Source organism: Pelodiscus sinensis, chromosome 2, assembly GCF_049634645.1.
Source record: "Pelodiscus sinensis isolate JC-2024 chromosome 2, ASM4963464v1, whole genome shotgun sequence".
NCBI classification, from domain to species: Eukaryota; Metazoa; Chordata; order Testudines; family Trionychidae; genus Pelodiscus; species Pelodiscus sinensis.
In genome coordinates, this window is record NC_134712.1 from 56,142,423 (window position 1) to 56,169,668 (window position 27,246).

At 41.3% G+C, this 27,246-nt stretch overlaps 1 protein-coding gene across 4 annotated transcripts in view; it reads left to right on the plus strand.

Annotated features, from left to right (window-relative positions):
• The window catches only part of SLCO5A1 (solute carrier organic anion transporter family member 5A1), a 92,654-nt gene that overhangs the window by 18,138 nt on the left and 47,270 nt on the right, over window positions 1-27,246 (plus strand). For all 4 annotated transcript variants that reach the window (XM_075920553.1, XM_075920556.1, XM_075920554.1 and 1 more), the window contains one exon: window positions 18,255-18,387. In XM_075920553.1, the coding sequence (XP_075776668.1) occupies window positions 18,255-18,387 (133 nt within the window). The remainder of the gene's footprint in view (window positions 1-18,254; window positions 18,388-27,246) is intronic.

The following is a 27,246-nucleotide window of genomic DNA, read 5'->3' on the forward strand; positions in this document are numbered from 1 at the left end:
TCCATTGTCCTCTTACTATGTCTCTTACAGATGCTTCTCCCTCCTGTTATTTAGGCTGTCTTCAGCCTTCAACTCTAGCTCAACTTCCATTGCTAAATTTCCCAGTTCTCTTTGGACTTGCTACTTGGTGATTGATCACTGCTTCCTTCACATTCCTCTTGTGCTTGTCCCATTATTTATTATCCAAACTGCTCAGCTACTGCTATGGTGCTACAGTTAATCTGAAACCATAAAATTCACTGCTGGCTGTTACTTCAGCAGTTATTTGCTGCATCGTCTACAGCTTTGGTTCTTGCACTTCTGACGGGAAAGAAATATTAGTAAAAGAAAAATCTTCCAGAAAATGCAATCCTATAATATTTTTGCTGCTTAATTTATTCATAAGAATTGTGATTTTGGCTATAGAGTTGAGTATACTTAGAGTGATTTTTTTTGTTACATAACTTTAGAAAGAATCATTTTTAAAAAAAGAAGTCCAAACTAGATCATGGATATGCTGCTCAGTGAGGTTTATTTGCATGCTACATTTCAATGTTCAGATTTTTAAAAATTCAGTGTTGTTATTTTAACATGAGCAGACATAATTGTCATACTGTAGTGGAACAGTTGTGTGTATTTTTAAAAGTTAAGAGTGAAAGAAAACAAAGGTCTTAACTGGAACAGCTTTGTACTCTCTACCATGCAAAAACTGTAATGACCTAATGAGTATTTTCTATTTTAGTTGATTCTTGTCTGCCTTATCAAGAGAGATTAAGGGAAGCAGACAATCTAATAATGTTATTAACCTGTAGATTAAATTTAACAGTAGAATTGAGGTCTTTTGCATACATAACCACAAACTACATAAAGATGAACTGTAAAGGAAAACAAAGTGGATATTTCCTTGTTTTTAACCCCCTCTACCCTGCCTTTTTTTATGAACAATGAGTCCCATAAGGTATTAGCCTCATATTTTTTTATGGTTACCGTTTATATTAGAAACTCAGATATTGATTACCATGGAAGTCTCTCAGAGTGCGTCTACACAGCACCCCTAAACCTGAAATAAGAGACGCAATTTGTGCTACACAAATTGCATATCTTATTTCGATTATATTTCAAAATAACACACTATTTCGAGACATCCCTTTACCCTTGTGGAATGAGGGTTACAGGGATGCCGAAATAGAGTGCCTGTTATTTTGAAAAATATTTTGAAATAATGGGCGGCCTGTTAAGACGTATGGTAGCTATTTTGGGATAACTCCGATATCCCGAAATAGCTGTGCTACGTAGATGTACCCTCAGATGGCTACAGAAGTGAACAGACAACATGAGAATCAAGAGACAGAAAGTGGGGCTGTTCAGTCTTGAGCTAAAGCCTGTTGAAGTAAATGGAAAGACTCCCATTAACTTGAGTTGGCTCTGGCTCAGACTGTTGAAGACATATTATTATTTTTATTACAGTAGCAACAAGTAGCCCAAGGCATGGACAAGAACCTTATTGTGCAAGGGCCTCCACAGACACAGAACAAAGAGGGTTTCTGTCCTTAAGACAAGTAGAAGTGACAGGATGCCAGAGGATGTTGTGAAGACCAGGACTTTAACATGGTTCAAAAAAGAGCTAGATAAATTCTCACAGAGGCTGAGAATGGGTGACAGAGGAGGGAACCTTGATGATTACCTGTTCTGTTCATTCCCTCTGGGCACCTGCATTGGCCACTGTCAGAAGAAGGATCCTGGGATAGATGGACCTTAGTCTGAACCAGTAGACCCATTCTTATGAAAATACTGTATAACGGATAAATACAGACAGCCTGAGGTGTACAAGAAAACAATGAGGTAATACTGTTCTGCATGAGAGATGGTTTGTTTTTGTTAACACCTATTTAATTCCAAAGACACACTGAATAAATGTATGAGATTTAGGATTGTAGCCCCATTAGTTAAAGTTTGAGAGCTCATAGCATACATCTGAGTCCTAAGGCATCCTCTATGTAATGGGATAATAGTCTTCCACATGGTTTTGTGTGGCAACTGATGTCTCTGTAGCACAATACCTCAGTTGAGTCTTTTCATGCTTCCTTAATACTATCCTGTGACAAAGTGGGCATGTTCTTAATGCTTTATCTGAATATTCTGTGTGTGCCTCTGTCTTTTCTATGTGTTATTGAAGTGCCTATGGCAAGATAAGGCTATGCCATCTTTGCAGAGCCCCCGGACGGCAGGTATGACTGCAGACTGGATGCGTATACAGGGGCACAGACAGTGGCTGACACTCTGTATCCTGGCAACTGTTGGCTAATGCTCATCCTCTGCAAGAATCAATGGGAGCAGTTGGAGAACAAACTGGGAGATGGACACCAGGTGACCTGTTTGCCCAAGAAAGAAGCCAAGGAAGCTGCTACATGTGACTGAGGCTGGGTTGCTGGAAGCTGGTCTATCTCCTGGTTTGGGATTCAGGAGGGAAAGCCCAGGGCCAAAAAGGAGTTTGCTGTAAATTCTGCTTTCTGTGCTAACAAGACCTATTATATCTATGCTTTGCTCCAGATGACTAATAAGCCCCTTTGTTTTGCCTCACTGGGTGAGAATCACGGATGACTGTAAAGTTGGGTTGCATGGCCCCTTTGGGGGCCATATAAGGCTTCCCCAGGCATCCTATTCAGGCAGACTCACTGCAGGGAGCTCAAGGTGTAGAAGAGAGGTGCTGAATGCTTTGAGATGCCTAAGCCAAGAACGCTTATCTTCTCGAGAGTGTGCCCTGCAGGGAGTCACACTGCCAGAAGGTCTTGTCTGATTTCATTCAGAGTGGTTCCAGGACACTGAGTCGATGCACTCTGTGATAGCTCCACACATGCTGCTGTCTTTGAACACCCCTCCTTTGGGTTTGTGTTCAGAACAAAATTGCAGAATAATAAAAGAATGGATAAATATTAATAAGTGAAGTCTTCAAAATTCAACTCAATTATCTATATTTTTAGAAGGACACTCCCAGCCCTTCTCAGGCTTCTGCACTGCTTCCATTCCTCGCCAGAGATTCTTTCAGGACCAAACCCTTTCTTCAAATCAGACACCTCCTGTAGGAGCCTTTTTATCACTGTGGCTCTTCAGTTGTCTCTGACACAGCTTCCTTTCCTTGATTACTGTTCCCCTGCTTTTACAAAGACCAGCTTTGTAGAAACCAGCTCATCTGCCTTACCAGACACCATTGCAAGCTCCTATAAAGACTCAGGTGGACTTGAACAGTTCCCTCTTGAAAGAATAAGATGAGTAGGATTTAGCCTTCTGTGTTTGATTAATGCAGAATGAGGAGATGAATTTATTTCTTGGACTCTAGAACCTAGGTCTTATTTTAGGGTATGTCTAGACTACGTGCCTCTGCCAACAGAGGCATGTAAAATAGGCTACCCGACATAGTCAGTGGAGCAGGGATTTAAATATCCCTGGCTTCATTAAAACAAAAATGGCTGCTGCACTGTGCCGGCTCAGCTGATTGTTGGCACAGCGCGGCAGTCAAGACATGGATCAGTCAACAGGGGAAGCCTTTGGCAACTGCTCCCTTATGTCTCGTGAAACGGCGGTTTGGGAAGGTTTTCGAAGTGTTTATAAACATGGCTGGGGAACTAAATAGGCTGGGCTTTCTTTGGATTTTAATTGCTTATTTAAATATAACATTCCTGTCAATAAAAGTTCTCTTTGGCCACTTGGCAAAGACTGTGTGTTTTTCCTTTTATCTTTAGTGTATTTAGAGTAATAAAGGTTTTTATAATATTGGCGAAAGACAACAGCAGTCTCAGGGGGTGTGTCTAGACTACATGCCTCCGTCGATGGAGGCATGTAGATTAGACAGATCGGCAGAGAGAAATGAAGCCGCGATTAAAATAATCGCGGCTTCATTTAAATTTAAATGGCTGCCCCGCTCTGCCGATCAGCTGTTTGTCGGCAGATCGGGGCAGTCTGGACGCGCCGCGTCGACAAAGAAGCCTTTCTTGATCGGCACAGGTAAACCTGGTTTCACGAGGCATACCTGTGCCGATCAAGAAAGGCTTCTTTGTCGACACGGCGCGTCCAGACTGCCCCGATCTGCCGACAAACAGCTGATCGGCAGAGCGAGGCAGCCATTTAAATTTAAATAAAGCCGCGATTATTTTAATCGCGGCTTCATTTCCCTCTGCCGATCTGTCTAATCTACATGCCTCCGTCGACGGAGGCATGTAGTTTAGACGTACCCTGAGCTGTTACTAACATTGTACGTGTATTCAAGTGGAGGGTGGAAGGGTGGATGAATGGTCAAGACCTTCAAAGGTCTGCCAGAGTCCACAAGTTAAGTGGGATGAACTGTCTTGTAGTTCAAGGAAGAGATGGGGAAAATCTTCCTCAATGAAACTGTTCATTTGAAATTCCATAAGTGGGAATTCAGAAGAGTTTCCTTTCTCCTTTGAAGCTGTTTTCCTGTGGAAGACAGTCTGCAAAATAATGCCGACATGGTGCTCATTCTTTCTAGGAATAAGTTCTTTCATTGTTGAATGAGGCCTGTTTTAGTCAATCAGATACAGTTAAACTCTTGTTCTATAATATATTGTTTCATGCTAGTTCTCATTTTTATTTCTACATATACATCTTGCTTCATGTAGTTAGTGACGTTTTGTGGGATTTATGCATTTGTCCTAGCTTTGTGACATATTACTGTGACGGGGCATACCATAGTCTTTATGGGAATATGCTTATAAATATGATATAACTGGAATATGGTTTATGCAAGATATTTCATTTGAAGATTGTAATGTTCTAACTATGATTATCTCATTTGTATATATGTATTATTTTTGTAGATCAAGTTAGAATATTGAACTGTGTATCTGTAATTGCATAGTCACTGCTTTGGGTCACTCCCACTGTTCACACTTCAAGACTGATGGTCCATTAGCAAAGAGACAATGGAGATTATGTTTTGACTTAGGGTATGTCTACACTACCCCCCTAGTTCGAACTAGGGGGGTAATGTATGCATACCGAACTTGCTAATGAAACCCGGGATTTGAATTTCCCGGGCTTCATTAGCATAAAGCCGGCGCCGCCATTTTTAAAAGCCGGCTAGTGCGAACCCCGTGCCGCGCGGCTACACGCGGCATGGGCTAGATAGTTCGGATTAGGAAGCCTAATCCGAACTATCTGTACACCTCGTTCCACGAGGAAGCCTAATCCGAACTATCTAGCCCGTGCCGCGTGTAGCCGCGCGGCACGGGGTTCGCACTAGCCGGCTTTTAAAAATGGCGGCGCCGGCTTTATGCTAATGAAGCCCGGGAAATTCAAATCCCGGGTTTCATTAGCAAGTTCGGTATGCATACATTACCCCCCTAGTTCGAACTGGGGGGTAGTGTAGACATACCCTTATGGACTAATTAGTTGTCATCTCATTGGTGTGGTGTGGTATTTTTCTTCAATTTCAGCAATTTTTTTTGTATAAATCATAAAGGACTGTGAAGGTACTGTATTTTAGTGAATATAACCCGCGGGTTATATGCGTTTTTACAAACCCTGCACTCCCCTCCCCACGGGGTATACTCGTGAGCGGGGTATACAAAACTTTTTTTACTCACCTGGGGGTGAGTGCGGGAACCAGGAGGCGAGTGCTCCCCCGCCTGGAGGCTTGGCCTTCTTGTGGGTGCGAGGAAACCAGGACGGTGGGTGCTCCCCTGCCCAGAGGCTATCTAAGTCCCCGTCCCCCACTCCCTGACGGCACCGTAAATTAGCAAATATTCCTCCTCGCACAGTTTGAAATACAAGTCTTGTATATCCCGCAGGCTATACTTGTGTGTGGGGTATACAGGTTTTTTTATTTTTACTCAAATAGCAAAAACCTTGGGATATATTTGCTAAAATACGGTAAGTCAGACATTCATTTAACAGGGTAAGCCATCATGCATGCATCATGTCTTTGTAGTTGTGGATCTGTGGGTCAACCTGCGAAATATGGAGAGAGGGGCCTTGCAGAGACATGTGACCATGTCACCTGATGCTGGGATCCATTTTGGATGCTGTATTTGTCCACAAGAGCAGGGGGGGAATTTAAACTGAACACAAAGGATTCCCTTCCTTTGTTAACCTATTTAACGGGGAGTGAGGTAATCTTGGTCATCAGTTTTCCCTGGCTATCCCGTCCAAGATGACTGCAGGAAACAACTAAGACTGAACCAGAGGAAGGAACTGGGCCTATGCTGAAAGGATGTCTAGTTTATTAAAACAAATTTTAGGATGGAATATTACGTGAAACTAGTTTCTTTAGTATATTAATCTTAGCTTAATTGTTCTGCTCAGTAACAGACTTTATTCTGCGTGCTATCTCTTTTGACCACTTAAATCCTTTCATACTTAATAAAATCAGTTGTTTATTCATAAACCCAGGGCATGTCTAAACTTTCGAAAGAGGGATGTAAATTAGACAGATCGAAATTGCAAATGAAGACTGGATTTGAATTTCCTGTGCTTTATTTGTATAATAGTGGCCTCACGTTCTTTTGAAACGTAGATTTCAAAAGTGAAACCACTGTCTAGACACGGTTCTTTCGAATCTCACCCCCCCTTTTCTAAAGATCCTGTACTCAAAAAATGAGGCAATATCTGTAGCGAATTTTACTTCTAGGTAACTATTTTTTCTTAGTTAGCTTGTACTGATTCTCCAGTGCTCTGTGACAGTCATTTTCACAGGAACCAATTCATGTTATAAAGTATGACCTCAACCAGAGAATAAGCAGTAGAAGCAGTTTAGATATAACAATTCTTTAAATAAGAATTAGGATACTGTCTTGTGCCAAATTATGAATTTCTAGTAAGAGAAAATAGGAATAAATTAGGAAGAGAAAATACATGATGCAGCATTTTCACATGGTAGCAACCAGTCCTTGGATGTATTTGCATATAAGAATTTAACATTTAGCATTTTGTAATAGAATGGTAATACTAGAACATTCATCATTAGTCCTTTAGTTTGTGCAGTAAGAATGTAAAATTCAGTATGATGTACTTGCCTGAGACCTTCTGTCTTAATCCATCTTTGTGCTAAGTGGTACAAATATTTTCAAAACAAAGAGCACGGATGCCTGCTGACGTACTTTAGTTGCTCTGTTTATTACTTTGAATGGAATGTCTGGTTTGGTGCACCTTTTAAGTCAGTGTAATGCTGATACATTTTGAAAGGACACGATTAAAGAGTTTAACTGTATGTTGTTATCTGAATTGTATCACTGCTCCCAGCATTGTTTCTTCTTGAAGAAATAATTAAATTTGAAAAAATGTTACAAACGCAGAGAAATGTTTGGCATGTGCTTACAGAGAAAAGGAAAAAAGTTAACTGAACAGTCTGGTGATAAAGGTACTGTGCCTGAAAAGGGCCGCTTCCCCAAGACTCCTCTTTTCTGCTCTGCCCGTCTCTGAGGTCCCGTCGCCACTTGATCCATTCTCCTCTTCCTCTGTCACTTCTCTCTCCCACTCACAGTCCCTTTTACAGGGTAGAGCAGAGGGCTAGGGAATAGAAGGGAGTGAGAGCTCTGACTAGGGGTGCAGGCCCTGGGTAAGGCTGGAGATAAGGCGTTTGGGGTGCATGAGTGGGCTTAGGGCTGGAGCAGGTGGTTTGGATGGGTATGGAGGGTGCAGGCTCTAGGAGAGAGTTTGGGTGTGGTAGGAGACTCCAGACTGGGCCAGGGGTTAGAGTGTAGGGCAGGCATGTCCAAAGTCCGGCCCGCGGGCCAATTGCGGCCCGTGTTCCGGTTTAATACGGCCCCACAGGTAATTTGGCAATATCTATCTTTTATGGCCCCCAACGAATCCATATGTATTGAGATGAATACATTGTAAAATCTCAGTTAATGTCAGTTGGTCTAAATCAGTTATAAATATATTTGGACACAACATGTATACTTGGTGTTATGTTCCTGTTCATATTTTTTTAACTTAAAAGTTGACAGACAACCTTTATTACCAATAATATGTAATGTACTTTACAATGTTCCTGACATATATTTCAGCTTCTTGGATTTTTTTTTCATCTGGCCTTCAGATATGAAAGGCAGAGTGATTTAACACCTGTTTAGATTTGTCATCCATGTGACGAAATGAAAAGTATGCTGTTTGCAATAAACTTTGCATAAAATAGTTAATTTGCATTTAATTTTAATGGTTCAAAGAATGTCAGGCAAAATGGTCGGCCCTCACGCATGTTCACGTCATCAAATCTGGCCCTCTTTGAAAAAAGTTTGGACACCCCTGGTGTAGGGGAAGGGTTGAGGGCTCTGGCTGGGGTTGCTGGCTAAAGGTGAGGCCAGAAATGGGGGGTTTCAGGTGCACGAGAGGGCTCAGGTCTGGAGCAGAGGGTTGAGGTGCTTATGGGAGTGCAGGCTCTGGCTGGGGTAGAGCTGGGAATGATGGTTTTGAGGTGCAGGAGGGGGCTCAAGGTTGGGGTAGAGGGCTGGTGTGTGGGGTGTGGAGAACAGGCTCTGAGGGGACTTTGAGTGCAGAAGGGAACTCTAGACAGGGTCTGGGGGTTGGAGCACTGGATTCTGGTGATGCTTATCATGGCTTATAGGAAGCCACTGCCAGAATGTTGCAGCCCTTTAAGCTTGGGTGGGCAGGGAGACTCTGCACACTGCCCTTGTACCCACAGATGCTACCCTTGCAGCTCCCGTTGGTTGCAGTTCCTGGCCAATGGGAGCTGTGGAGCTGGCACTCAGGTTGGGGGCAGGACAGGGGGCCTCAAGATCCCAGTGGCCATGTCCGGGAGCTGCCCTGAATCAGGGCAGGTAGCAAACCTGCCTTAGCCCTGCGCTGCTGCAGTACTGGCGATTGGGCTTTTAATGGCTTGGTCGGTGGTGCTGACCAGAGCTCCCAAGATCCTTTTTGACTGGCTGACTGACAAATCTTAGCAGGAGTGGTCCGTAAATCAGGAAACATTTTTAAAAAAACCCTTATATTCTATGAGCGTCATGCTCCTCTTCTGTAAGGTCAGATGGAAACAAAAGGAGGCAGTGGTAGGCTGGAGAGCAGAGGAGGGAGAGAACAGGGGCTCTGCTGCATGCTACACCCTTTTTGGAAGCCACTCCGCTCTTGTCCCATGGAGTCTGGTCTCCATGGATATGAGGGAACGGGAAGGAGCTGGATCTGAAAACAGCTGCTTTGCCTAAAGAGCTCCATTTATCAGCTCTGCTGTGAGCTTAATTAAAATCTGCTGTTCACTTGCATCACTCTTTAGGAAGAGCTGTTGCATAGTCATGTTCATTGTAAGAGTATCTGGGTATAGATTCCCCTGTGGATAAACGATGGAAAATATTTGCCATCTGGTGTGATCATAGTGAAGAAAAACAATCTTCAGAAGTATTTTTATGATCTCCAGGAGCCATAATCTCTGGCCATGGTGATACAGCATAATATCCATATATTATGGGAGAACTCCATCATAGGCAAGGAAATTGTCCCAAATATGCCTCCAAGTGGATGATGAAGTTTTAACAATGGGCTTCCATGAGCCTCAAGAGATTATTCCAGCACATTACTATCCCAGCCACATCAACAGAATTATCTGTGCTGTAAGGGGAACAGATTCTGTATCCCATGTCTGTCTCCTCTGCTATGAAGACTGCTGGTTGAAAAACCTGTCAGACAATACAGTATTCCCTTAGACGATGCAGTTTTGTTGGAATTGAAATGTTTCATGGGAATATGTCAATTTTGGTGAAATTTTACATGGGAGAAAAAGTCAAAACAAATCAGTGCAACTTTCTCATTTTAGTACAATGATGTAAAAATGTTTCATTTTGATAAAATAAAAATGATTTTTGTTTTGACTTTGTTATTTTGATTCATTTAGTTTCAACATCCACCTTTAAAGTATTTTTTTAATATTACTGGGAGGGCCGCGCCCTTTGCTCGTTATGCTTGCCTGCCCTCCCGGCTGCTTTCACGTCGCTGAGAGCCTGTTGATGCTGATGATGTGATGATGTAATGCTATTGCCCGGCAGGAACATTCTGTCGTCCATCAGGAAAAACTTTTTATATATAGAGAGAGACATATTTATATGTTTAATGTAATATATAAAGACATTTAATGTCATATTTTGACACCAAAAGAGTGTTTTTGCCTTATTGAAACAAAACAGATCAATAGTTCTGAAGTGAAATTTTTCAGAATTTTTGTTTCACAAGTAATTTAGTTATGAGGATGGTGCCATGTTCTCAACTTTTTTGTTTACTATTTGTACTATTCATATAGGCTATGTCTACACTGCTGCACTATTTTGGGATACCAGAGTATCCTGAAATAGCTATCCCGTGTCTTCACAGCAAACCCGTTATTTCAAAATATTACGCTCTCACTATTCTGACTTCCCTGTAAACCTCATTCCATGAGGCATAAAGAATGTTTCAGAATAGCGGGTTATTTTGAAATTTGGTGCTATGTAGACAGCACCAAATTATAAAATAAGCTATTTCAAAATAAGATTGAAAGAAGATACGCAAATTGCATATCTCAAATTGAGAATATTATTTTGACCTACAGTGCAGTGTAGATGTACCCATAGAGTACTACCATGTTCCCAGGACAGTTGGACCTTTCTCTAACAGAGATGTCCTGGGTAGGCAGAGCTCAGTTAACAATTTGGAATATCATTAGTATTAAGCTAAGATTCAGGTTTTGGATTAGAGGCAATATAGAGGCTAGGGCTTGGATTAAATAGTGGCAAATTCTCATGAGCTAATTTTGGTCCACAAATGGAGCAGAAATATCACGGGACCAGCTGTTTTTACAAGATTTCTTACATCTTGGGATGAGGGTTCAGCCTCATCCAAATTAATTCTGATACACTGCTACATTTGGTTTTTTTTTAAGCTGAATTAAAATCAGATGTGTAGATTCAGATCTACTGGTTCACGTTTGAAAGCCCAGAAATTCTAAAGGTTCACATGGTAGGTACTAATTTTAGTCCATCTCTAATCTCTGCTGATCAGGGTATGGAAAAAATCACCTCTGCTAAGTAAGTATTAACAAGTCTTCTTACAGAGTTATATATAGGTAATTCTAAAACCCAAGAGATACACTTGAAAATCCGCTAAAGTTAATTTCTCTACTTTTTATGTTTAGCAGCAGTCAAAAAGTAAACAAAATATTAGGAATACTAAAAAAAGGGATAGAGACAGAGAATATCTTATTGCTGCTACATAAATCCATGTGTGCCCACATCTTGAATACTGTGTACAGATGTGGTCGCCTCATCTCCAAAAAGATATATTGTTATTGGAATAGATTCAGAAAAGGGCAACAAAAATGACTATGGGTTTGGAACAGCTCCCATATGAAGAGAGATTAAAAAGACTGGGGATTTTTCAGTTTAGAAAAGAGGGGATATGATAAGAGGGCTATAAAATCATGACTGGCGTGGAAAAAGTGAATAAGGAAAAGTTATTTACTTGTTCTCAAAACATAAGAACTAGGAGTCACCAAATGAAATTAATAGGCAGCAGGTTTAAAACAAACACAAGGAAGTTTTTCTTTACATAGCATACAGTCAACCTGTGGAACTCCTTGCCAGAGGATGTTTTGAAGACTAGGAATTTAGCAGAGTTCAGTAGGAATGGTATCCCTACCCTCTGTTTGTCAGGGACTGGAAATGGATGACAGTAGAGGGATTACTTGATGATTACCTGTTCTGTTCACTCCCTCTGGGGCATCTGGAATTGGCCACTGTTAGAAGATAGGGTATTGGGCTAGATGGACCTTTGATCTGACCTAGTATGGCCATTCTTATGTTCAGGGCTCGCCAAGCAGCAGTGAGCTCCACTCGCCAGCAAAACGGTTTCACGCGGTTCTGCGCATGCGCAGATCGCTCTGCGCCGGCTCTTCCGGGTTGTAATCTATTCACCACGGGTGAGTAGATTACATTATTTGTCGAGGCCTGCTTATGTTCTTATGTTTATGTTCTCCAACAAATTTACTTTGCTGGATAGTGGAAAATCTTGGGGTTTCTACAGGATGACATTGACAATAGCATTAAGAGGACATCTTCAAAAAAATGATCATTGTATCCTTTCATTAGTGAGACTTTTTTAATGCTATGCATATCATGAGGCCTCGGATGCAACTGGTGATATCGTTACAAGAATTGTAGCCTGGTTGGTGATGTATTTGTCTACTTTGTTTGAGTTTCTTAGGGTTAGCCATCCAATTTGTTTTCATAAATGTATTTTTTAGTTCGCAGATGTCCTATCCATTATGTGAGACAGGACTTCGTGAAGAGCACACAGAGTTCATTTTTTGCATTTGTTTCCTAATAAAGTGTTTTTTGAAAATTATTTATTTATTTTTATTTTTAAAGTGAAGACTTGAGATGAAAAAAGAAACCTCCTCAGTTCACTGCTGAGCATCAATGCAGCTCTCCCTGCCATTACAGTAAAAGGCTATCGCGGCGCCTTTAGTTTGATGTTGAAATCGATGTTGTTTAACAGCAACACATTCTTTAGCGATCCACCTTGAGAACTGGTCAAAAAATTACATGTGAGAATTTGCTGATTTGTTCAAATCAAAAGGTTTTGCTGAGAGGGTTCAATTTGAATGAAGTTCCGATAGCAGAATGGATGGTTTATGGACAGCCTGCCTAGCTTCTTGGTAGCCCACTTGCTGGACTGCGTTGGAGGCAGGGACTACATGGGCTTCCAGGATCTGTTGTTCTGGGGGAGCCCACCAGGCACACTGCCTCGGAGGTGGGGTTCCATTCCCTTCATAAAAAATTTCAGATTATTAGGTTTTTGTTCCAAATCAAAAGGTGCAAGAACCCTGTAGTGGATAATTGTGGGATAACTTGCCTAGTAGGCAGATTTCTTCTTCACCCCCATCAGTTTCTAGCTGGCTTATATCCTGAAGCATGAAGGCTTATCTCTTCTCTGAAAGGCACATGCTGTTTGATGAATCTTGCCAGTAAAAATACTTTTAGAGGAGCTTGGAACTTGGACAGCAAACAGTAACTCTAAAATACATTTGAAATTTTAGGCAGCATTCCCATCTCTAATGGAATGGAGGGTACATTGTTATTTTTATCTCTACGGTACACAATTTCTGCATGTAATTAAACCTTCTTCAGAATTACTAAGCATACATAATACAACTGCTGAGTATCATTGCTACATTTCAGTGTGCTGTCTGCTGTTGTATTTCAGTGATGGAATTGGAGCTGGGCAAACATTGCAAAAGTAATTTCCTTAAATACAGCATGCTTGAATGTTAAAATGAGTTTAATTTAGCTTTTCTTGAACTCCGATTGTGTTTGCTTTCCTAAAATGTTGAGGTGCAAGGTTTACTCCCATAAATGGTTGCCTAATGTGCATTTCAGAGCTAGCATTTGTGGAAGTGGAAGCATGATATTGAGCGTCTTTGTACACAACAGTGCCGAGTGCTGTATCTAATGAGTTGTAACTAAAAAACAAAGCTCAAATTGACTACTCTATACTTTAAGATAACTTTTGTAATCAATCCAGAGGGGTAAAAAGGTTGATGAAATATAAATAATGAATCAATTTGATGACACCATTGTATTGTTGCAGAAAAAAGGGGCTCAATTAATTGCATACAATATTCAGAGTGAAATGTTTGTTTGGCTCTCCTACTGAATGGGGCAAATTTTATTTCTGGAGTTATTCCGTTGATTTTAATGGAATTACAATTTCTGCACAGAGTTTATGGTCTAATAAAGAGAGATTAAACAAGGGAGTGTAACAATTTGAGGAAAGGGAGAGAGAGGAGAAAGGAATTAATGGTTTTTTTGGAGATGAAGATTGGGATCTGTTATTAGTCTTTACTTTCATGAGCCTTAAATAAAGAACATTACTGGAAAAAGTGTGCATCCTATGTCAGAAGGCTGTTCTATTTAGTTAGAATATTACAAATAAGATAGACCTGATAGAACAATGGGATAACATGGACTGTGTAGAATTAAGTCTAATGATAAGAGTTACATTATTATTTCTTCAAAGAGCCAACAAATGAGCAATGTGTCATCAAGAAATTGCTTCATATTTAGAGCAAGATGCAGTATTTAATAGCTTCAAGAACACTGCATGTATCTAAAATGCTAAAAGTTTAGAGAGATTAAAAGCCTTCTGGGCATGTCATGATTTCTTTGCGAGACTCAAGGCATTACATAGTCCAAGTTGTAAATAATAAGAAATTTTGCCAAGTATAATTATTTTAATCGGGGTTCCATAAATAAGTAAAGTCATTCTGTTTAAAGAAAAGAAGTTAAGAACACTAATAAATCTATTTAATCAATTTGCAGTGGTAAAGCATTTCTGTCTTCTGAAAAGACAGTATTTAGCTAAGGGCTGAATTCTGCATTTGGACCTATAATGGGGATCTTGGATGAACAGGCTTCTTTTTTTCCACAAGAATGTGCTCTTTCATCACTGACATCTTTCAAATAAAATGAACATATACAAGTTAGTGGGATTTAAATAGGTATATTTGGAAACCTATTTGTATTTTTATGACCTGTGAGATATTATTTGAATTTGGGGCTCTCTGTGAATAGGTGAGGTGCTGTGTCAGTAATTAAGCTATTGAGCCAGACATTTATTGTAGGAGAAGCTAGTAACATAACCCATAGGTAAGGCCACCTAACACTTTCCATTATAAGACTCTCTTTTTAGTTGCTTGTTACTTTGACAAACTTTAACTGTTTGGATTATAACTTTCTATGTCTTGTGTCTGCATTGGAATTCATTTTTTTCTGGACAGTTTGGGTACATCTACACTGCACACTTATTTCAAAATAAGCTATTCCGAAATAACTTATTTTGAAATAGCATGTCTACACTGCAGGGAAGCCTCAAAATTAGTCCAAGGCAGGCTTCACTAATGTAGACATGCTATCTCGATTTAGGCCCCAGGAGGAATAACTTAGAATGGCCCTGATATGGGGCTCTTTCTAAATAGCAGTGATGGAGCATCTACACCCACCTTATTTTGAAATAGCTGTTTCGGAATAGTCATTATTCCTCATAGAATGAGGTTTACAGATTTTGGAATAAGCCGCCTATTATTTTGAAATTATTTCGAAATAACAGAATGCTGTGTAGATGCTTGCATTGTTATTTCAAAATAATGCTAGTTATCTTGAAATAACGATGCTGCGTGGATGCACCCTTTCAGAGTTCAAACTTCAGATCATGAGTCAGGGTTTCGATGGAAAACAGGTTGTGATCTTGTAATTAAGGACTACATCATAATACATATGTGCACAAGGGCCAAAGTAAGGTTGCATATACAAGCTTAATTCTGACATATCAACATTTTTGAGTATTTGGCTTTGTAACCTTAATATTCTTGTATTATAGATTTTAATGAAAGTGTAATTTTAGTATGATTTTCTAATTCTATATTGCCTTATATTAATTTATATTTATTTGGTCACAATTGGTTGTGTTTTTGTACTGGCATTCTAAACTTTGAAAAATTTTAATACGAAGAAAACAAAAAATACTAGAAGTATTTTCAAAATGATTTAAAAATCAAATACAGTATCTGTTTGAAGTACATTACACCACCATCCATGATCTGAAACAAACTGAAAACAAATACCTGTCAGGGATGGGCTAGACGGTGATAGGTCCTGCAGTGAGTGTAGGGACTGGGTTTGATGATCTCTTGAGGTCCCTTCCAGTCCTATGATTCTGAAGCATTCTCACAGGGTATGTCTACACTACCCTCCTAATTCGAACTAGGAGGGTAATGTAGGCATACCGCACTTGCAAATGAAGCCCGGGATTTGAATTTCCCGGGCTTCATTTGCATGAAGCCGACCGGCGCCATTTTCAAATGCCGGCAGTTCGAACCCCGTGCTGCACGGCTACACGCAGCACGGAGTAGCTAGTTTGGATTAGGCTTCCTAATCCGAACTAGTTGTACTCCTCGTGGAATGAGGAGTACAGCTATTTCAGATTAGGAAGCCTAATCCGAACTAGCTACTCCATGCCGCGTGTAGCCGCGCGGCACGGGGTTCGAACTGCCGGCATTTAAAAATGGCGCCGGCCGGCTTCATGCAAATGAAGCCCGGGAAATTCAAATCCCGGGCTTCATTTGCAAGTGCGGTATGCCTACATTACCCTCCTAGTTCGAATTAGGAGGTTACTGTAGACATACCCACATTTTCCTTATCGATCAGCCTCCATATCCAGGATATAAATACCATTACATAAAAGCTGTGTCTACACTGGCATGAATTTCCAGAAATGCTTAAAACAGAATAGTTTTCGTTATATGTATTTCCGGAAAAAGAGCGTCTACATTGGCAGGCTGCTTTTCCGGAAAAGCCCTTTTTCCGGAAAAGCATCTGTGGCCAATGTAGATGCGCTTTTCCGGAAAAGTGCCCTGATCGTCATTTTCGCGATCGGGGCTTTTTTACGGAAAAGACTACTGGGCTGTCTACACTGGCCCTTTTCCGGAACAGTGTTCCGGAATAAGGACTTATGCCCGAGCGGGAGCAGAATAGTTTTTCCGGAATAGTGGCTGATTTTGTACAGTAGAGCATCGTTGCTTTTCCGGAAATTCAAGGGCCAGTGTAGACAGCTCGCAGCTTATTCCGGAAAATCGGCTGATTTTCCGGAATAAGTGGCCCAGTGTAGACACAGCCAAAGAGTATGGAGGCTGCTCTTTTGATGGCTTTGGGTGCCAAAGCTCCCTGCTTGAGGGGCCTATAACATATACCTGATGGGATGTCTACACAGCAGTATTATTTTGGATGTTATTACAAAGAGCTTGCCTACACTGCAAGCCATTCTTTCAAAATAGTTGTGAGCTGGAGGACTTCTTATTCCGACTCCTGTAACCCTCATTCCACAAGGAGTAAGGGAAGTCTTCCTTCAACTTCTTGCAGTGTAGACAGCACCAAAAGCTGAATTAAGCTATTTCAACTTAAGCTATGGAATTGATACATGTAGATCTAGCCTCCTTGCCACTAACAGAATAGAAACTGAACATGGTTAAACATGGAATAAGTTGCCTAGGGAGGTTGTGGAATCTCTATCTCTGGAGATATTTCAGAGCAGGTTAGATAGACATCTAATCAGGGGTGGTCTAGACGGTACTGGGTCCTGCCATGAGGTCAGAGGACTGGACTCAATGACCTCTTGAGGTTCCTTCCAGCTCTAGTATTCTATGATTTAAATGTTCTCAGTTAAACATGTTTTGATAACTTTTCTGATCTTCTGAAATCCAGAAGGAAGTTGGTTTTTAGTGAAGGTAAAATCAGGATTTCAACAAGAAAAGCACAAACCCTTACCATTTGTGCTAAAGTGATAAATTTTACTATTAGTTCTTACTGTTGGAGCTATAATAGAAAATTTATTTTGCTAACTGCCAGAAAGCAGCAGGTTATTATTTTCAATGTGGACATATGACCACATGACTTAGCCACTGTATTACATGTACTACCTGATGTAATCCACCTTCGTGTTCCCATGGTAGGGATCTGAACTAGTCATCAGTTAAGATCTTTATTGACTTTCTTCTCTTCTTTCACAAGGACCTGATTTCTTACTCCATGTGGGTCTAAGCGCAACATTAGGGCTTTACCATCCTAGAAGAAAAGAGGAACTTTTATCTCAACACCTATTGTCAGGTTCCAAAGGACATTTAAATGATTGAGACTGGCTTGGCCCTCACACCTTCCAAATTTGAACCCTCAATTTAGTCCTCTGAGCAATCACTAAACCATCCTGTGTATTCATGGCAGTGGAGACTTTTGCCATAAGGATTATCAGTTTCTGAAAAAATGAGGAAGAACGGCTCTTGCGCAAAAGGGTGTTTTGCGCAAAAAGAAGCTGTGTAAATGGCTCCTTTTTGCGCAAAAGCGGCCCCTAATTAATTATGCAAATGAAGCACAGCAATATGCTAATCTGTACTTCATTTGCATAGGCTTTTGTGCAAGAGGGATGCACTGTAGACAATAGCCCTAGAGGAAGAACCATAAGTGCCTAGACAACATTTTCTGAAAAAATGTACACTCTGGACATTTTTAGGCACCTACAGGCTTTGATAGTAGCTGAGTGAGAGTTTTGTCAATTCTGTCTGGGATTTAGACACCAAGAGATGTATATAAGTGCCTAAGTTCTAAGTGAATCAACCCCCAGTTTCATCTTTTGCAACATACTTTTTAAAATATAACGAATGATTGAAAAGCATGTTTATTATAATGCATGATTTAGCATAATATGTGTTTTTTTCTCTTGTATTTTCTCAGCCATCATGTATGTAATGGGAGCACTTGGTCCTGCAGCAGGATATTTACTTGGAGGAGTTCTTATCGGTTTTTATGTTGATCCTCGAACGACTGTTTATATTGACCAGAGTGACCCTCGCTTCATTGGAAACTGGTAAGAATCAACTGTCTTTGAAAACTGTGATCAGTGGCACTGATAACTGGGGAAATATGAGATATCTAGATTTTCTACTGAAATATTTAGAAAGGAAACCATAAGAGAGAAGATATTGTGTTGCTGTAGGATTCAGTAGTATAGACCTGGCAGGGAGGAAATGTTTGCTGTTCATAGACACAAACACATACGATTAAGTGGATACAACACCATCTTCCTACTGCTGCAGGACTCCTTCTGATTGGTGCTTTGCATTTGGTACAGGAAAGGTGGGATAGCAATAGTACGCAGCATAGCAGAAGCAGATCTAGAAGTATGGTGTGACGGGGTGGCACTCACCTCCCACGAGTGAGCCCCATTTGGTTGAATGTGTTTGTCTGCACTCTTTTTAAAAGACTTTGGCTACTCAGCCCTCGGGCTGAGTCACACTCTGTGAAATACTCAAACCCCTTCCAGGGAACATACTTTACCAGGGGCCCATTCTGGTGCCCTCTGTAGTCTATCAGTTCAGTCTCATAGTCTGTTTCCGCACTCAGTATGGGTATGTCTACATTGCATAGAGGAATGCAAAGGCAGACAAACGAAATTGCAAATGAAACGTGAATTTGAATTTCTCGAAATAGCGTCTTTCAAGAAAACAAACGCAGTCCCTGTGGGGTTATTTTCCTTTGAAATAGCCCTTGAGGAGACGCTGTTTCAGAAAAGTGGCGGTCTGCGATTATGCAAATGAAGCGCGGGAAATTCAAATCCACACTTCCTGTGCAATTTTGCTTGTCTGCATTTGCATTCCTCTCTCGGAAGAGGAATGCAATATAGACATACTCTATGAGAGTGGTGCCTCCAGGGCTTCCCCTCCTGGAGACAATGTTCTAAACAGCTCCCTACTCTGAGCGTGGTTCTGCCAGTCTAACCTGACCTGACCTTCTCTCCCCCAGGTCTAGGCTGCAACTGAGCTGCCACTAATCTTGCAGATCCTTTCGTAGTCCCTCCTGGCCCTTGATTGGCTGGGGTTTTTTTAGCCTCTCTAGCTGCTAGGAGGACTTCTTTTTGGCCCTTTTGGCCTTAGGGCCTAGCCCTATTACATATGCCGCGCGGCTACACGTGAAACGAGGAATAACGGTAGTTCGGACTAGGAAGCCTAGTCCGAACTACCTAATCCGTGCCACGTGTAGCCGCGCGGCACGGAGACCGCACTAGCGGACATTTAAAAATGGCGGCACCCGGCGAGATGCAAATGAAGCCCGGGAAATTCAAATCCCGGGCTTCATTTGCAACTCCGGTTGCCTACATTACCACCCTAGTTCGAACTAGGGTGGTAGTGTAGACGTACCCTTAGATTTCCATAAAGCCTTTGACAAGGTCCCTCACCAAAAACTCTTAAGCAAAGTAAGTTGTCATGGGATAAGAAGAAAGGTCCTTTCATGGATTGATAACTGGTTAAAAGACAGGAAACAAAGGGTAGGAATAAATGGTAAGTTTTCCTAGTGGAGAGAGGTTACTAGTGGGGTCCCCCAAGGATCTGTCCTGGGACTCATCCTATTCAACTTATCTATAAATGATCTAGAGAAAGGGGTAAACAGTGAGGTGGCAAAATTTGCAGATGATACCAAACTGCTCAAGATAGTTAAGACCAAAGCAGACTGTGAAGAGCTCCAAAAAGATCTCACTAAACTAAGTGATTGGGTAGCAAAATGACAAATGAAATATAATGTTGAGAAATGTAAAGTATTGTCCCTTGGAAAAAATAATCCCAACTATATATAAAATATGGTGGGGACTAATTTAGCTATAACTACTCAAGAGAGAGATCTTGGAGTCATTGTGGATAGTTCTCTGAAAACATCCACGCAGTGTGCAGTGGCTGTCAAAAAGGTAAATAGAATGTTAGGAGTCATTAAAAAAGGGATAGAGAATAAGACAGAGAATATCTTAATGCCTCTGTATAAAATCATGATATGCCCACATCTTGAATACTGTAAACAGATGTGGTCACCTCATTTAAAAAAAAAAATATTGGCATTGGAAAAGGTTCAGAAAAGGGCAACAAAAATGATTAGGGGTTTGGAACAAGTCCCATATGAAGAGAGATTAAAAAGACTTGGACTTTTCAGCTTAGGAAAGAGGAGATGAAGGGGGGACATGATAGAGGACTATAAAATCATGACTGGTGTGGAAATAGTGAATAAGGAAAAGTTATTTACTTATTCCCACAATATAAGAACTAGGGGGTCACAAAATGAAATTAATATGCAGCAGGTTTAAAACAAACAAAAGAAAGTTTTTCTTCGCTTAGCACACAGTCAACCTGTTAAACTCTTTCCCAGAGGAAATGGTGAAGTCTAGGATTTTAACAGGTTTAAAAAAAGAGGTAGGTAAATTCATGAAGGTTAGGTCCATCATTGGCTATTAGCCAGGATGGGTGGGAATGGTGTCCCTAGTCTCTGTTTCTGTGGAGGTGGGTGACAGGGGAGGGATCACGTGAGGATTACCGGTTGTGTTCCCTCCCTCTTGGGCATCTGGTATTGGCCACTGTTGGCAGACAGGACACTGGGCTGGATGGACTGTTGGTCTGACCCTCTGTGGCCATTCTTATGTTCTTTTTTCTGTATAGTTTTCCAAGACTCCATTACACTTACCTATATTATGAAATCTGTTTCTGAGTTGAGTGACAATTTACTCTCTCTGCCCAGAAGGTGTATATTTTTAAAGAGATGTTTCAAAATTAGTTTTACTGTGTTATCTCTTTATTTAGAGATGTCTTGCTCTCAACTATATGAAAGAAAGATTTTTCTTATTAATGTTTCATTCTGTGCCTGTTGCCTTGCAATGTAGTTAATTTCCATTGTGCTTTTTTCCTATAAACTTTTTTTAAATTTCCTACTTGGTTTCTGAAACTTCCCTAGAACATTTTAGTTTCCAATAGTAGGATCTGTTAGAATTACTTATTTCTGGAGAAGAGGGAAATAATTTTAGTAGGCTCTCACTCATCCACCCATTTTACCTGCAAAGATGAAGATATTTTCTTACATCTTTTGTGTTACCATTTTCATGTTAAAAGGAATTGACATGTAGTAGGGTAAGTATTATATTATTAGTAGTATTATATCTTATCAGCAGGTATGCTCAAGCCACCCACTAGCAGGGAGACTTAATGGCTTAAAATATTTAATTATGCGAGTTTAAGCCATGTTAGTTTTGCGAAGCAGGAACAAAAGAACAAAAAGATATTATAATTATAGCATATGAATTACTAGCAAGTATTATCCACAGAACAGGCATAGCGTTGGCAGCCACACTCAAATGTCTCCCATATTACTTCACCAATGAGCTTTAATTCTGGCCTGGTACCTCTTTAGGAAAGAGTGTGATTTTTTTCCTTGTTTGGTTGATCTGATGAGACTATCAAAACACGTGCCATTTAAAACTATTTGTCATGGTGAAATGGGACTGGGATCACCCAAAAACCATCTGATTAGTGCCAGATTTGAGCAAAAAAATAACTTAGAAGTAGAAGGCCAATCTCATGATCCATCTTGTCCCGCACAAGATCTGCCTAACTCATAATATAATCCTTAATATATAATAGTAGATGTCTGTCTCCAGTCTATCTTGATCTGTTCATAGGATTGCAGATTAGCTCTTTTTCACCCCCTAAATACTATTCAGGAATATTCCTATTCAGGATCAGAGGCTGGTTGTTGAACTTTGGCTTTATGAGCTTCTTGACATTTGATTAAGTTCAAATAAACTGCTCTCCTGAGGTGTTTACAGAAGTTATATGCTTTCCAAGTTATGCACTGTAGAGAAACACTGTTCAAAAAGTAATTGATAATTTATTATAAGATTCTTTAAAAGAACTTGGCCAGCTATCATTAGACAACTATATTGTGTTTCCGATCTATTCACTTTTTACTAAGCTTTCTGTTTCACTAATGGATCCCTAAAATTTTGCCTATTAAGATTTCAAAAAAGTATGCCAGTTATCTGATGTCTGGTAATTTGTTTCATAATCCAGCCCAACTCATCAAATAGTTTCTGCTGTATTCATAAATAATATTCATAAATATTATATAAGAAGATAAGAACAGCCATACTGGGTCAGACCAAAAGTCCATCTAGCCCCGTATCCTGTCTTCTGACAGTGGCCAGTGCCCCAGAGGGAATGAACAGAACAGGGAATCAAGTGATCGCTGCCCTGTCACCCATTCCCAGCTTCTAACAAACTGAAGCTAGGGACACCATTCTTACCCAGCGTGGCTAATAATCATTGAGGGAGCTATCCTCCGTGAATGTATCTAGTTCTTTTTTGAACCCTGTTAAAATCCTGATCTTCACAACTGTGACAAAGTGGGGATTGTATTTACTCTGTTCACTTGTTATGTTGCATGTGATTTCTGCTATCATGAACTGTTCTGTAGTAACTCTGTGTGTGTGTCTCAGTTGCCCTGGGCACTGCACTGGTGCCTGAATGGGGTTGGGAATTTTGGATGTGATGCTTACTGAGGGAGAAGCTCTCTTGTAACCTGAGCCAAGGTGGGGGGGTGCAACCAGATGACACCTTTTCCCTGGGAAGCTGCACAGAGGAGGAAGCGGGGCTGTCTGCAGGGCTGGAATTGGTTACTGTGTGTGTGAGGGAATCTTGGCTGGCTAAGGATATAGGGAAAAGGCCCTGGTTCTGCCCCCCCCCCCCCTTGCACTATATCCCTATGAACTAATAAGCCTTCTGTTCTGCCTGCCGGCTGAGAGTCACATTGGGCTGTGGATAGTGGTGCAGGGTGACTCCCCACACCTTTGTGAAAACATCATATTCTGGCCAGGAATTTCACAGGCTGACTGTGTGTTGTGTTAAGAAATGCTTCCTTTGTTTGTTTTAAACCTGCTACCTATTAATTTCATTTGGTGACACCTAGATCTTGTGTTATGGGATTAATAAAAAATAAAAATAAAATAAAATAAAATGAATAAGTTTTCCTTTCTCCACATGTCATGATTTTATAGACCTCTGTCATATCCCCCTTAGTCTCCTCTTTTCTAAGCTAAAAAGTCCCAGTTTTATTAATCTTTCCTCATATGGCAGCTGTTCCAAATCCCTAATTATTTTGTTACCCATTTCTGAACTTTTTCCCAGGCCAAGATATCTTTTTTGAAATGAGGTAACTACATCTGAATGCAGTATTCAAGACGGGGGAATACCGTGATTTATTTAGAGACAATAAGATATTCTTTGTCTTCTTTTCCATCCCTTTTAAAATTATTCCTAACATTGTGTTTGCTTTTTTACTACTGCTGCACATTTAGTGGATGTTTTTAGAGAACTATCCACAATGACTCCAAGATCTCTCTCGAGTGGTAACAGCTAATTTAGTCCCCATCATTTTATATGTATAGTTGGGATTATATTTTTCAATATGCATTACTTTAACATTAAAATTCAAATATTAACCCTGACTATTTTGTCTGACTCTGAGCAATGAGTGTTTGGTTCTTGATTGTGAACCATTAACATCAACAGAGGTTTTAAAAACTGACTTTAATGGTGCAGAATCATGTCCTTGTTCCCTTGATACATTTGTTAGTTCAGTTTCAGGAAGATCCAGATATGTAGCCCTTTCTGTCATTTATGAGCGTCCAGAAGGTCTCCACCAGCTGGAGAGTGTCATTTGAGCAGGTTTTATTTGATTTCATCTAAAAAACGTCTTAAGAGTGTTGACATCCTTATTTCAGAGATTTGATTTTTTTAACTAAAATAGCAATATATTTTAAGATAAGGTTGCAGTTTAAGGAGAAATTATACTTAGGACCTGGCAGCCTCAACCATAACCCTTGAAGTAATGTCCTATCTCTGATTCTCATTTTTTGCTTGAGTTAGAATGATTAAATGCCTAAATTCACTTGTCACTGAAATGTACGGAAAATATTATTAATAATCAAAATAATGATCATGATGGAATACTGCAGAGTAAATGTAACTGTAGGGAGCAAGTATTAGCTTATATGGAGTTTGCTTTTTACTGAAAAAGGAAATCCTACCTTCCATCCTTGCAAACATATATTATGCAGAAATGTAATTTGGTTTAGACAGTATGAGGTCAACTGAATCCAGGAAGAGCCCCTCATAGGACAACTACTGTTCTAACTTCATCTGAATTTCATTTTGCTTAGCTCATTGAATTCTGGATTGTTTTAATGCATCCTTGTAGACTGCTTTGGCTAAATTGTAAAAGTTGTATGCAAGTAATAGTGCCTGGCATTAAACATTTGAAATAGTTTTGTATTCAGAGTTTCTAATGATCTGAAACTTCTATGCCTGGTTATCTGCTTAAAACTGTACATCCATTATACACTACTCTAGATTGTTATCTTTAAATAGTAGTAAGCATACTTTATAAATTGGAATAGGAGGTGGCTGTGTAGCTCTTAGAAGTGTAATAGAAGTGTCATTCTGTAATGCTTTTTAAAGCATTTGTTTAACTCTGAATATGGTTTGATCTTCTAATGCTGCCTTTCATTGTCTCTTTGACACAAAAAGTTGAAAGGAATTCCCTTTGTTCTGGTACTTGTTTGGATGCCTTTTCAGGTGTCCCCCATATCTTTATCCTTCAAAACACTAAGAAGTCCTCTACAGGCAGTCCCCGGGTTACGTACAAGATAGGGACTGTAGGTTTGTTCTTAAGTTGAATCTGTATGTAAGTCGGAACTGGCGTCAGCCGCTGCTGAAACTGATCAGTTTCAACCGCGGCTGAATCTGGATGCCAGTTCTGACTTACATACAGATTCAACTTAAGAAACCCAGGCGTCCCCAAGTCAGCTGCTGCTGAAACTGATCAGCGGCTGATTCCAGGAAGCCTGGGGCAGAGCAACTCTGTCTCAGGCTTCCTGTAGTCAGCCGCTGGTCAGTTTCAGCAGCGGCTGACTTGGGGACACCTGGGGCAGAGCACCTGGGGTGCTGCTGGGTTGCTCCAGTAGCGCGGCTCCTCGGCGCTACTGGAGCAACCCAGCAGCACCCCAGCTGCCCTGCCCCAGGCGTCCTGATTCAGCTGCTGCTGAAACTGACCAGCAGCGGCTGAATCAGGACGCCTGGGGCAAAGCAGCTGGGGTGCTGCCGGGTTGGTCTGGAGTGGCGCTGCGGGACCAACCCGGCAGCCCCCAGCTGCTCTACCCCAGGGGTAGGCAAGAAAAGCCTGGTCTGCTGGGGGGGGGGCACTAGCTGCACCCCCCCACCCCCCAGCAGACCAGGGAGACGGGGTGGCGGGACCGCCCAAATCCTCCACGGCTTTGCTCCATCTCCCTGGTCTGCTGACCTGGGAGACGCGGAGCAAAGCCGTAGAGCACGCGGGCAGCGGTACAGTCCAGGCGCGCCTGGGCTGTCCCGCTGCAGGCGTGCTCCAAGGCTTTGCTCCCTGTCTCCCTGCAGACCAGGGAGACGGGAAGCAGCTTTTCTCGCCCTGGAGGACGGGGGCGGCGGACCGCGGCGCATCTGGGCATCCCGCCGCTCCCGTCCTCCAGGGCAAGAAAAGCCCCGTTCGTAACATAAGTCGGATCCGTGTAACTCGGGGACTGCCTGTATTTCCTGTGTTCTAATTGATATAAATGTCACTTGCCTATTCATTCCGCAGTGTTAATGCTGAAATTCCTTATCTCTTTTGTCTGTTGTCCAGTTCTTTGATTTTGATCATGTAAAGCAGTGTACAAGATGACATACAGTGCTGCACTTAAGACATATCCAGCACTTCGGGTATGTCTACACTGCCAAGTTTTGTTGACAAAACCTATGTCAACATGCAAAAGTTGACACAACAAAAATTACTAGAGGGTGTTCACACTTGCTCCCTCTGTTGACAGATCATGTCCACATTGGGCACATTATCATTGACAGTCTAAGCAATGCACTGTGGGTTGGCAGAGTTGATCCCTGTGCATCTTCAGATTCCCTCCAACTTCTCCCACAACATCCTCAGCTGCTGAGGAGAGGCATCATGAGTAGCTCTGTGAGCTCTCCCTGCTGAGGAATGTCAAAGCAACACAGCGTTTGTCCCCCTTCCCATGCAACAGCAGTCTGCCTGCTTCTGTGTTCCTAGTGCAGGGAAGAACAGGAGCATTCCAGTGATTGGCTCTTTTAGCTGCTCTGTTTGGAGAACACTCAGCTGTCAAGATACTTCCCAGAGCTTTGAAAGGGCCCAAGGTACATGCCTGCAGGGCAGCAGAGATCAAAACACTTGTAGGGGTGGAAACACTTGTAGTCTCTTGTAGGGGTGGAAATGTTTTGTTGCCAAAACTTGGTGTTTTTCCTAACAAAAGTTGCATTGCTGTGTGAACACACTCAGGCTGTGTCTACACTGGGCCACTTATTCCGGAAAATCAGCCGCTTTTCCGGAATAAGCTGCGAGCTGTCTACACTGGCCCTTGAATTTCCGGAAAAGCAACGACGCTCTACTGTACAAAATCAGCCGCTATTCCGGAAAAACTATTCTGCTCCCGCTCGGGCATAAGTCCTTATTCTGGAACACTGTTCCGGAAAAGGGCCCGTGTAGACAGCCCAGTAGTCTTTTCCGTAAAAAAGCCCCGATCGCGAAAATGGCGATCGGGGCTCTTTTCCGGAAAAGCGCGTCTACATTGGCTACAGACACTTTTCCGGAAAAAGGGCTTTTCCGGAAAAGCAGCCTGCCAATGTAGACGCTCCTTTTCCGGAAAAACTGAAAACGGAATAGTATTCTGTTTTAAGCATTTCCGGAAATTCATGCCAGTGCAGACAGAGCCTCACTGTTTTGTTGCCAAAAGGCAGTTTTTGCTGACAAAACTTGGTAGTATAGACATAACATTGCACAGTGCAAACGTGTAAAAGCCAACAAAAAAAGGGCG